Below are 11,329 nucleotides of genomic sequence, written 5' to 3' on the forward strand. Positions count from 1 at the left end.
CTAGGGACATTCTGCTTGTATATGTATTCACACATGTACTAAGTTTCCGGTTAATACAATTCTAGCATGAATAATAAAAATTTATCATGATATAAGAAAATATAAATAACAACTTTATTATTGTCTCTAGGGCACTTTCGCCAAAAATGTACATTTGTTGGTAAAAAATCTTTCGCTGATGAAATAAAACACGCCATGTATTTTGGAAATAGAGCCTTCGACGAGGGGTAACCTGGAAAACAAGCACGCGCACTTCCCTTTCCTCCCTCCTAACGTCCGCCCACACCTCCCCCTCTGCCCGCCTCGCCATCGCTCAACCGCCGACGAGATCGCCCAAGACAAATCCCCCAGATCCGCGGCGGGCCGGCGAGCCCGGGAGCCTAGTTTTGATGCGATTGCGCTAAGCTCGCGCTCCTGCCCCGCCCGCGCGCCATGGCGCACAGCGACCTCGAGCCACTGCGCTCTGGCGCCGCCGCGCTGCCGTCCTCCTCCGACCCCGACTCGCCGACGACCCCGCGAAGGAACCGCGTGCGCGAGCTGCTGCGGAACCTGGACCGCCGGCTCTCGAGCAGGGGGCGCCATAACCACGTCGACAGCGGCCCGGCGTCCCCTACGGCGGCGGGAGAGGCGGGGGCGCCCAGGAGGGAGGAGGAGAGTGACGAGCTCGGCGACGGCGCGCCGCCCGAGTGGGCGCTGCTGCTCGTCGGGTGCCTCCTCGGGCTCGCTACCGGCATCTGCGTCGCCGCGTTTAACCGCGGGGTAAGTAAGAGATCTGCGTGCAGGAAAAATGCGTTATTTATCAGTTCTTCCAAACGGTTTCTTGTGGGGGAAATAGTATTCTGCCGAGATCTCTATGCCTGGCAAGTACAGGGTCTATGAAATTTACTTTTATCTTTCTAAGGTGACTGTTTTTGTGAGTCTGTTGCCATGAGATAGATGTGTTGGGGATTTCCAGACACTCTGGACTATGAATGCGGGTATACATTTACATGCATTGTAGTACTCCCTCTGTAAACTAATATAAGATCTTTTAGATCACTACTACTAGTGATCTAAAAGATATTATATTAGTTTACAGAGGGAGTAGTTCTGTAGCACACTCCTGTATGAGGCAACACAGAGATGTGGAAGAAACTTATAGTCTCATCTGAGGCGAAGGTGATTGTTCATGTGAACATGTGTAGTTTGGTTGTCTTCACATGGAATATGATGCTACAGAGAATTGCTGATAGCTGGTCCAGTTATGGTCTCTTCTAGTTAGAGCATTCGTGTTAGTGTATGCCTTGTGATGCTATGGGGGTCAGCAAGGGCCAAGGAGTTTTATGTGCAGTATGTTAACCTGATGATCATTTGCCGGTTTGATGAGGTTTTGTGCTATTTAATGTCTTCTTGCTGCTGATTCCGGTTTGATGAGGTTTTGTTCTGATTGTGTGCTTTGGTGAGCTTTGAGTGGGGGTTGTGGTACATTGGGAGTAGTATTATTGTGTTATTTCAGGTCTCGGATAGAGACTAAGGCCATCTCTGTGTTAAGACACTTCTATGTTCTTGCACTGTAATTGTTGAGTCATGTGCAGGGTGAGATCCAAATCCTTGTGTAGTTGCATGTTTGGTGTTTGTCTGTGTTTTTAACTTATTAAGCCTTGCTTAGGAAGATCATAGTCATTAAGCAGGAGCTATTCAATCAGATTTAGTTTATTGTTTGAACTAAAAGGTTCTTTTGTAGTCTTTCCCTTTCACCTGTTTGAAAAACACCTGCCTTGCCCTTTTCAGGTGCATGTCATACATGAATGGGCATGGGCAGGCACACCCACCGAGGGTGCTGCTTGGCTTCGCCTGCAGAGGCTTGCTGATACTTGGCATAGGATATTGTTAATTCCAGTGACTGGTGGAGTTGTTGTTGGTATGATGCATGGATTGCTGGAGATATTTGAGCAGATAAGGCTATCGATGTCATCTCAAAGGGAAGGTATCGATTTCATGAGTGCGATTTTTCCTGCAATCAAGGCCATCCAAGCTGCAATTACTTTAGGGACGGGATGTTCATTGGGTCCTGAAGGGCCTAGTGTTGATATTGGTAAGTCTTGTGCAATTGGGTGCGCTGAAATGATGGAGAACAACAGGGAACGAAGGATTGCTCTTATTGCAGCCGGATCAGCTGCTGGAATTGCTTCAGGTATACCTAAGGAACTATATCTGTTCAAATTGTTCACATGCATAAGATAGAATTAAATAACAATGAAATCCTGCTAAGATGCTAGGCAGAAGTTAAAGAAGAAAGGACGATGAAATAATTAGACAAGCAAGAAGGACCACAAATCATATTTAGGAACATTATAGATCTTTGCGGGAGTGAAGAGCAGATTCATATTCTTTTATGTTACCAGCTCCTTAGTCCCATACTCATGTTGTTGAGTTTATTTCCTATATTCCTCCCCTGACACTTGTGTTACTATATGTTCAGGTTTTAATGCTGCAGTTGCTGGATGTTTTTTTGCTATTGAAACAGTACTGAGGCCACTCCGAGCAGAGAACTCACCACCCTTTACAACTGCTATGATTATTTTGGCATCAGTTATATCTTCAACTGTGTCCAATGTTTTGTTAGGGGAGAAGGCAGCTTTTATTGTCCCGACGTATGAACTAAAATCTGCCGCTGGTATTTTATCTAATTCCGATCAAATTTGGTATTACAGAAAGGTAGTTTTTGTTTAATTAGTAGATATGTATTATGTGCTCTACTGTAGTAGGAAAATTAGGGTATTCTCATCTTGCACCTGGTTCTTTTTCTTGAACACCCATAAAAACGTGTGTTGTATCTTGCACCTGGTTTCTAGTTTTTATCTTTTGTTTTGGTTTTGCAAGAAATCAGTCTATTTGCTGCACTATGCATAAAAATGATGTTTTTGCTAGTTTTAGTCATTTTATTAATAGGGTAAATATCTATTTCCAAGCCTGTTTTCCAAATAGTAAGTCATTATAGCCTATTTTGCTTGCAAATATGACACCTTATGTTTTTTGGTTCTAGGCAAATTTATCATGAGAAAATTACCTTAGTATCAAGCAAACAAGTAAAAATTAGAAAAAATCATGCAATATGATGATAACATGTGGGGCTCGGGCCCACGTCGTAGTAACATGGTGAATAATATTTCCAACCTGCCAATCTTTTGTCTGACATTCTGACCAGTTGACTATGTACTTTGTTTTTAGTTCTCCAGCATTTTTGGCTACAATATCCCATCTTAGCATTCATCTTCCCCTTTTGAAACAAAGAAATTAAATTACGCTATGATGGATTAGTTATTAACTGATGAATTTATAATGCTTAATTCCTGATATAAAATCCCAGAACTGTAGGTGGCTTGTGTAGGAGAGAAAACAATAGTTGTAGCACCTTCTGTAGTCTCCTCGGTCTACCAGCTATGCAATTATAATGCACAGCTAGCAGCATGATCCATTCCTTGTAAAATTTACATTCATTTTTAGCACTTGTTGCTGTGATTCTTTTTCATCTGGCAGTTAGACATTTATTAACTCACAATTCTGATGTTTCACAATGTGTATTTATTATTGTTTAAAATTTCAGTTGTCTAAGTATGCAACTCACTAAAGTTATATTCTGCAGAGCTTCCACTCTATCTTATTCTAGGCATGCTTTGTGGGGTAGTGAGTGTGGTATTCAGGCAACTGGTTGTTTGGTTCACAAAGACTTTCGACTTGATAAGGAAAAAATTTGGTCTCCCTGCTGTAGTATGTCCGGCTTTAGGTGGTCTTGGAGCAGGTTTAATAGCTCTAAGATACCCTGGAATACTGTATTGGGGTTTCACCAATGTAGATGAAATTCTACATACCGGAAAAAGTGCTTCAGCTCCTGGGATTTGGCTATTAGCTCAGTTGGCTGCTGCAAAAGTTGTTGCGACTGCACTATGCAAAGGTTCTGGTCTTGTTGGTGGCCTATATGCCCCAAGCTTGATGATTGGTGCTGCTGTTGGTGCTGTTTTTGGGGGCTCAGCGGCAGAATTAATAAACTCTGCCATTCCGGGTAACACTGCTGTTGCACACCCTCAAGCTTATGCACTTGTAAGTTTTGTTTTTGAGCTAGGCGGGTAGTTTAAAGTTTGATATGGCCAAAAGTAATACTACCTTCTACTTAATTCAGGTGGGAATGGCTGCTACCCTAGCCTCAGTTTGTTCAGTTCCATTGACATCTGTACTACTACTCTTTGAACTGACAAAAGATTACAGAATTCTACTTCCTCTGATGGTAATGTCCATCCTATGCATTTGTTATTTTGCTGTAAAAGCATGTCATTTAACATACTAAATATACCAAGTTTAAGCTTACACTTGTTTTCGATTAACAGGGAGCTGTTGGTTTAGCAATATGGGTCCCATCGGTTGTAAGTCACTCCAGCAACAAAGAGATGTTTGAGGCTACATCCCCTCGCCATGGTTATGCGTCACTATTACCCCCTGCTGATAGGAGTGAGACAGATGGGAGACGACCAGATGGAGATGATGTTGAACTAGCAATTCTAGAAGATGATCTATATCACTATGGTAGTAACAGTGAGGAGATGCTTCTCGATGAGTTGAAGGTCTAACAGTTCATGTTCCAGTTTTTTTTTTTTCATTTGAGTAAATATGCTAAACTGTGCTGGCTATTTCAAACCTTTCTAACAAGAACTCTTCCAGGTATCTCGAGCAATGTCAAAGCATTTTATCAAGGTTACATCTACAGCCACTATCAAGGAGGCAACACTGCTTATGCACGATAAGCAGCAAGGTTGTGTTCTTGTTGTAGACAATGAAGATTTTCTTGAAGGGATTGTTACAGTTGGTGACATTCGTCGCAGAGGATTTGAATCAAGTGAAGATGCTAATGGTACTGGGGAAAATTCATCTGATCTGGATGTATGTAACCTCAAAAATCTACAGTTAAACTTACCATCTGATTGTCATTTTCTGTAAAACAACACACATATTTACTCGAAGGGTCTTTTCAGGTGAATTCTGCTCTTGTTACATCGTGCCTCACACGAGGGTTTCAGTACCATGGCAATGAAAGAGGGCTTGTGACCTGCTTTCCCGACACAGATCTGAGCACGGCTAAGGTGCTCATGGAAGTCAAAGGTATCAAGCAACTTCCAGTGGTCAAAAGGGGGGCTGGTCGTAGGAATGATGGGCGGCGTAAAGTTCTCGGGCTTCTTCATTACGAGTCAATAGGACGATGCTTAAGGTGATCCTTGTTAAGACTTATACTTTTTATTCAATTAGGTGGACTATTTCTGTGACAATGATAATTCATCTAGAGTTTATCTAGAGTTTAAAGATAAATCTATTGACCCTGGTGTAACTTTGAATTTTGAACTGACAAACTCTTACATGACAATTGTTTTTCTTTTAGACTCTTAATCAAAACTACTTTGCTTGGACAAGGAAAGAATGCACTGTACCCACTTATATCCTCTCACTGTCTAACAAACGACATCTAAAAGCACAACTGACCTTATTTTCCTACCAAGCTACCGGAATAGTTATAGTCAATCTATTGGTTTCCTTGGCTTTGACCCGCAAGCTCAATGCAGTTATCGTATTTTGGCTTCCTGCTTGGGGTGCACATATCACAGTGCACAAAGCTTCTTCTGAGCAAACTAGTATTTGGCCCGTTGGCCATCCGTTAAATTGCATTGATGGACATTAGACAGATAGCAAGTAACTTGTTGACAGTCATATCTTACAATATAATGGCGGTTATTTTTCTTGTAACTGAAGCAGAGGTGGACTGTGAGTCTGTTACATTGATTGAAACTGAGTCCCTGCAAGGGGGAGAGGACTGGTCTACGAGAACTCTTGTACTTTCTTCCTGCCATACGAAAGCACTCTTGACACGAATGTTTGAACAATGCTTGTGCAGGGAGGAGCTGGAGCGGTGGAAGGCGATTTATCAGAGAGAATTCCCAGCAGCCAGCAGTTAGCTGGCAGTGAGCATGGAGGCACCGAACATGCAGAGCTGAAGTTTTGGTTGTAATTTTTAGTGAAGAAAATACCAAATACATAAATGGACGTTTCAACAAACTTAGGGATTTAGGGTTAACTTGAACACCTCAGTTAAAAGAGTCCTCACCAAATGTAAGTGTTTTGGAGCTTGCCAGGATATACATTTCGTAAGGATTACAGATTATAAGAGGTGATGGTGTGGTTTTCAGCTTTGATGTTTCTGGGTTCTGACATGGTAATATACTGGGAACATATTGCTTGGCCTTTTGCAACTCAATCCAAAAACAAATGTAAGTTGGTTATTGTGGAAATTGTTAGTACTTCGTGTCGTATCTTATGTTGTGCAATGATGATTTGCTGTAAATAGGTGTGCTGTTGCGCCATAATAAAATGTGAAACCAGAATAACTCAGGATCTGCACTGCAGTGAGTTAAACTGTCAGATTAGGTAAATAAAAAGCATGTAAAGTTTTACAGGATCTGACTTAAGTTGATTCAATGTTAGCTTGAAACCTGAATATTTCAGCAACAAAGGCAATGCCCTCTCCCAGAAACCATATGGCAAGTTTGTTTAGCTACCTCAGATCTTAATCCATTTTTCCTGCTTAAAATCAGCTGAATTCTCTGTGTTCCCTTTTTCTGTAAGATAGTCCTCTGTAACCATGAAATGAAACTGGAAAAAAGGTCACATGGAAGAACAAGGGTACATCACCAAAATTGTTTTTCACATACAAAAGCATAACATACTGCATGTCTCATCTTACAAGAGACCTGAATATTTACATGTTAGGACCCTGAGACAACCTGCTCATCAGCTGCTGGTAAGCTGCCGGACCAGTTCCACTCTGATCTGCTGGCCGTGCCGCCGGATTCCCCTTCACCTCCCTTGCCTGCAGCACAAGCCTTGGGTTTCCCTGCATCGCCGATGGATGATGGCCTGCCATCTGCGCCGGCACCGGAACAAGCGCCAGGCCATGGGGGAGCACTCCGAAGGGGAAGCCACCTGCTACACCGAGCTGCGCAAGTGAGCCATAAGCGGCAGCGCCACTGTACTGAGGGATGATACCTCCTTGTGCTGGTCCTGACCTCCAGTGGAGGCCATCAGCTTGTGGGGGTGGCGCAACATCACCATGACCTGAGCTTGGGCAGCCATTTTTTCTGTCAGCTGGAACCTCATGGGTGTGCTTGCCCTCGTACGTTGTGATGACCGATTTCAGGTCATTCGACGCCCTCTCGACGTGCTTGCGCACCGGGCAGCTCGGGTGCGTGCATTTGTAGTAGCTCCTGCACACATACGGAGCAAAAGGGTGGGTGTTTCTTCTTCGGCGGCCAAGTGTTTCTGAAGCTAACAATCTATTACGTCCGTCCCAAAATTCTTGTCTTAGATTTGTCTAGATACGAAATACTACTTTGTGTCCTACCAAGGGAATGAAAGAAATCGCAGAGAAGTGACCTTGGATTTGGGTTGCCTTTGACAACTTTCTGCCCGTACTTGCGCCAGCGGTAACCGTCGTCAAGCACGTCGACCTCGCTTGTGGTCTGCACGATGACGCGGGCCTCTCGGACAGCTCTCGACGCCAGAGCCCCTATGTCTATAGTACCGATGGCGGTGGCTGGAGTGACATAATCCATCATCCTGAAATGAGATTCGAAAGAACCGAATGATGTAGCTGCCAACATCGATTTATTGGAACTACAGCAGGCTTGTGTTAGGGAATTAGTGAAGAAGTCCAACTAACCTTCTCTTCGACTCAGTCACATCTTTGTCCCTGTCAATGCCCGAAGATACAGTACCATGTGCTTCCCTGTTATTGTCCTCACCGGAGAGTGTCGGCGGCGAGACATCAATAGCTTCTCGGGTAGCTGATCTGTCTGCAAATGCTTCTCTGCTAAGAGAAGCAGACAAGTTTGTCGCAGGAACTTCACCGTGCGCATGTTGGAAGTGGTCATCCGGAGCATTCTCTGCACCATCGGCTTGCAGATCGTTGGAGTGTGAGAAGGGGACACCTGGCCGCCTGTCGGGAGGCGGTAAAGGGTGATTGTGAGAACCTTTGTAGACTATCTCCGTTATGTCGCCATCTTGACAACGCTCCACCTTTTTCTTCACAGGGCAATTTTGGTGACTGCATTTGTAGTAGCTCGTTGGATGGTCACTATTCTTCACTTGCTTCTTCCCGTATTTCCTCCAATTATACCCATCCTCAGCACGAACAATGACCGTCGCTGGACAATCTTCTCCATTTCTGTTTGCCTTGCTATCTTCTTGTTCGTTATCGGGGATACGGTGATTGTTCTCGCTTGCTGAGGGCTGGTTTTGATGAGTAACACTGGGATCCTGAACAGTAAAATCTTTTTCAGGTCAATGCATAATTCAACAGAGGATTTGACTTTGCTTGCAATTTTGCAAGAACGAGAAAACTGGCATTGCCGGATATAGTGACAGGAACTAGGCGATAAGACAGTAGTAACCTTGGAGCAAATTACCTTATCGACAATTGAAAAAGTTGGTTTAGACCTCAAAATTTGCTGGAAGGAGATTGTATGATCATCATGTGATAGCTCTTGAGCCTTCTTATGGACCGATTGTATTGTTGTTTTAGCATTAGTACGCATCAGAAATGGCAATTTACCAGTCGTAGGAGAAGGTTGTGCCTGCATAAATGATAACCATTTACAAAAGTTTGAGACCGTAAACATTATACTGGGAGAATAATATCCAAAAGCAATAATAATCAACAATTCAAAGAAAATACAGATTGTCCAATGCAAATCAAAATCAAGCTATACTAGTCAGAGAATAGTTTGATCATGTACTGATAAAAATGCTCCCATTGGTGATCATTGCACATAAACTGTCATTGACTGAGGCAGGGAAAGTAACATACGATTGCGTTGGGAAGAAAAACCGGAGACTCAAGAAGTTCCCTTGGACTCACGCCGGGTGGAATTATGATAGGAGACCGAATCGACGCGGAAAAACCAACACGGGAAGTGTCAATCTTGAGTGCACAGAAACCGTTCCTTTCTGCTGGACTGCCACTATCTGGGCTTGATTTCTCATTAGCATCAAACAGGTTTGGTTCCAAATGGAGAGAGGTTTTTGTAACTTGAGAACTTTCTCCCGGGCTCGAACCGACAGAAGCTTTGCTCCTCTCCATTCCATCGTGAGGTTTGTTGCTGCCACTGTCACTGGAAACATCGGAGAAGGGACCGGAGCTGAAATCATCGTTGAACAGGCTCAACATGAGTGTTCTTGGGCTGGGTGTGGAGAGCATCCAATCCTCCATCACTGCTCCACGCCTGTTGCTGGCCCCAGCCATTGAGCTAACAACTGTAGTTTAGAGGCTTAGACTGAAACAGGGAAAGAAAAATACATCATTCACAGCTGAGACAAATGAATATTTCTGGTAATAAAATGAAGAGCAGAAGGAGCAGTTTCTGTAGAAACTCCATCGTTGCAATCTATGCTAAGATGCTTGGATACATTAAACTACATACATGTGCAAATTCCTACGGGCCCAGTTAAAACACAACATGGAGCTTAAGCCCAGAAGTCCATTTTAAACATTGAACTATTATTCATATTAAATTCCGGACTTTCGAAACCTCCATTCAAAATGAATAATAGACCAGTTTTAAAATTCGGTTTCGTGTTTTGGGCATTTAAAAATATGAGCAAAAAAACATGGATGTTGGGGATGCTATGAAATGACAACATACAAAAATTCATCAAACAAGTATGGCTATTTATGTCATGTTAAGAAAATGCGTGAGAAATTCATTTGTCTTTTGTGTTTCCTGTATGGAACAGAAATGATCAAATTGGACAGTAAAATCAAAAGAAATAAAAAAAATCTGAAACTTTGTGGCATTGATTATGAACAAATGTTTTAGGTGCTTGCAAAGTTTGGTGGCCAAATAACGTCAAATGATCTCCATACAAACGGAATACAAATTCTGCTCAAACAGCGCACATACATTTGAGCACAAATATATATATTTTTGTACAGAGCTCCTCTGATGTCATTTGGCCACCAAATTTTGCAAGCACCTAAAACATTTGGTCATAATCAAAGCTAGAAAGTTTCAGAATTTTTTTGTTTTGCTATGTTTCCGTTTGTGGGTGTAGCGTGGGTGCACCCACCTGGGGTATAGTCCAATTTCTTTATGAAATGGTGCAGATTACGAATTCCTAGTAATCCCTACAAATAATTTTGTTTTCACGCATTTCCGAAAGGCCGGATGCACAAGACCACTTTTCAGAACTGGTATATGGTGCAGTTTTAGAAGTCCGGGGTTAATATAAACTGTTTCATCGTATTGAGCTCAAGTTGGACCAAGCACATGGTTCAAAACAGACTTGTTTCACAATTTAAAATAAGTAGCAACCTTGCATACATGAGACGGTTGAGTGAATCTGCCCCAGGAAATTAATTACAGGACGAAATGTGGGAATCACACTTGCAACATCATCAATCTAATTCAGAGTAACAAAATAACTCTCAGAATCTCTAAAATTGATGCCAGCAATCAAAGAAAGAAAGAAAGAAAGAAGGCAAATAACTCACCTGAAGTGGGCTTGATTCCTTCTCCTCCCGGCGACCAAAAAAACCAAGAAAAGGGACGAGCCTACGAACAGAGGCAAGAATTTTTTCTGCAGAAAACAGCGGTGGGATCCTTGTGCAGCAAGACGAACAGGACCGAAGTGCGCAGGCGGCAGGCTCACTCACTGGCTGCTGCTCTGTGCCGTGTGTATTCTTCTGCAGAAAACAGCGGGAATGGATGGTTCTTGATTTTTTAAGGGCAGAGAGAGAGAGAGAGAGAGAGAGAGAGAGAGAGAGAGAGGAGAAGAGGAAGATGGCGGAGAGAAGTGTGGAGAAGATGTCGCGGGCGGTGATGGGCTCGAAAATTCATGTGCCCAGCGGCGGAGCTGCTGCTGTGTCGTCTTCGCCGCCCACTTTGCCCCCGTCTTTTGTGGAAACTGGAAACCGAGGGCTGCTTTGATTCGAAGGAGTATAAGATTTTCGAAGGATTAAAATCCTTAGTTTTTCTTCTTCTATATTGGTTCTTTGATTCGTCTACAGGAAGTTTTCTATAGAATTTTTTGTACTTTATTTCACAGAAAATTTAATATTCACTCAACTCGTCTTTTACAATCTCTTTGTTTTTCTCGTGTCATCAAACACTTCTTATTAATTCTATAAGATTTAAATGGGCATGCCACTCAAATCCTATATTTTTCCCATTTATACGTTTTTAACATCCTGTGAATCAAAGAGGTCGCAAACTGTTTTTTTTATACGTTTTTAACATCCTGTGAATCAAAGAGG

General features: G+C 42.8%; 1 protein-coding gene and 1 pseudogene across 3 annotated transcripts; one reads left to right on the forward strand and one right to left on the reverse strand.

Moving 5' to 3' along the window:
- Positions 1–240: 240 nt before the first annotated feature.
- Positions 241–6,332, forward strand: LOC123164398 (chloride channel protein CLC-f). 3 transcript variants are annotated; one of them, XM_044581849.1, is made up of 9 exons: positions 241–759; positions 1,771–2,173; positions 2,462–2,656; positions 3,626–4,080; positions 4,160–4,264; positions 4,365–4,598; positions 4,696–4,914; positions 5,007–5,239; positions 5,918–6,332. In XM_044581849.1, the coding sequence occupies exons 1-9, from the start codon at positions 433–435 to the stop codon at positions 5,976–5,978; spliced, it is 2,232 nt and encodes a 743-aa protein (XP_044437784.1). In that variant the 5' UTR covers positions 241–432; the 3' UTR covers positions 5,979–6,332. The 3 variants fall into 3 exon arrangements, with proteins under 3 accessions (XP_044437784.1, XP_044437786.1, XP_044437785.1); XM_044581851.1 differs by lacking the exon at positions 241–759 and having other exon boundaries at positions 2,157–2,173; positions 2,462–2,633; XM_044581850.1 differs by lacking the exons at positions 241–759; positions 1,771–2,173 and having other exon boundaries at positions 2,462–2,697.
- A 247-nt stretch (positions 6,333–6,579) lies between these two features.
- LOC123164399 (probable WRKY transcription factor 2) lies at positions 6,580–10,930 on the reverse strand (annotated as a pseudogene).
- Between the last annotated feature and the right edge of the window lie 399 nt (positions 10,931–11,329).

This window comes from Triticum aestivum, chromosome 7D (assembly GCF_018294505.1).
Source record: "Triticum aestivum cultivar Chinese Spring chromosome 7D, IWGSC CS RefSeq v2.1, whole genome shotgun sequence".
Taxonomy (NCBI): domain Eukaryota; kingdom Viridiplantae; phylum Streptophyta; class Magnoliopsida; order Poales; family Poaceae; genus Triticum; species Triticum aestivum.

Excerpts from the sequence above, each read along its gene's own strand:
- LOC123164398 (XM_044581849.1), top strand. The coding sequence starts at position 433 with ATGGCGCACAGCGACCTCGAGCCACTGCGCTCTGGCGCCGCCGCGCTG. Across the intron at positions 4,081-4,159 it reads ACCCTCAAGCTTATGCACTT|GTGGGAATGGCTGCTACCCT; the intron begins GTAAGTTTTGTT and ends TACTTAATTCAG. Across the intron at positions 4,265-4,364 it reads GAATTCTACTTCCTCTGATG|GGAGCTGTTGGTTTAGCAAT; the intron begins GTAATGTCCATC and ends TTCGATTAACAG.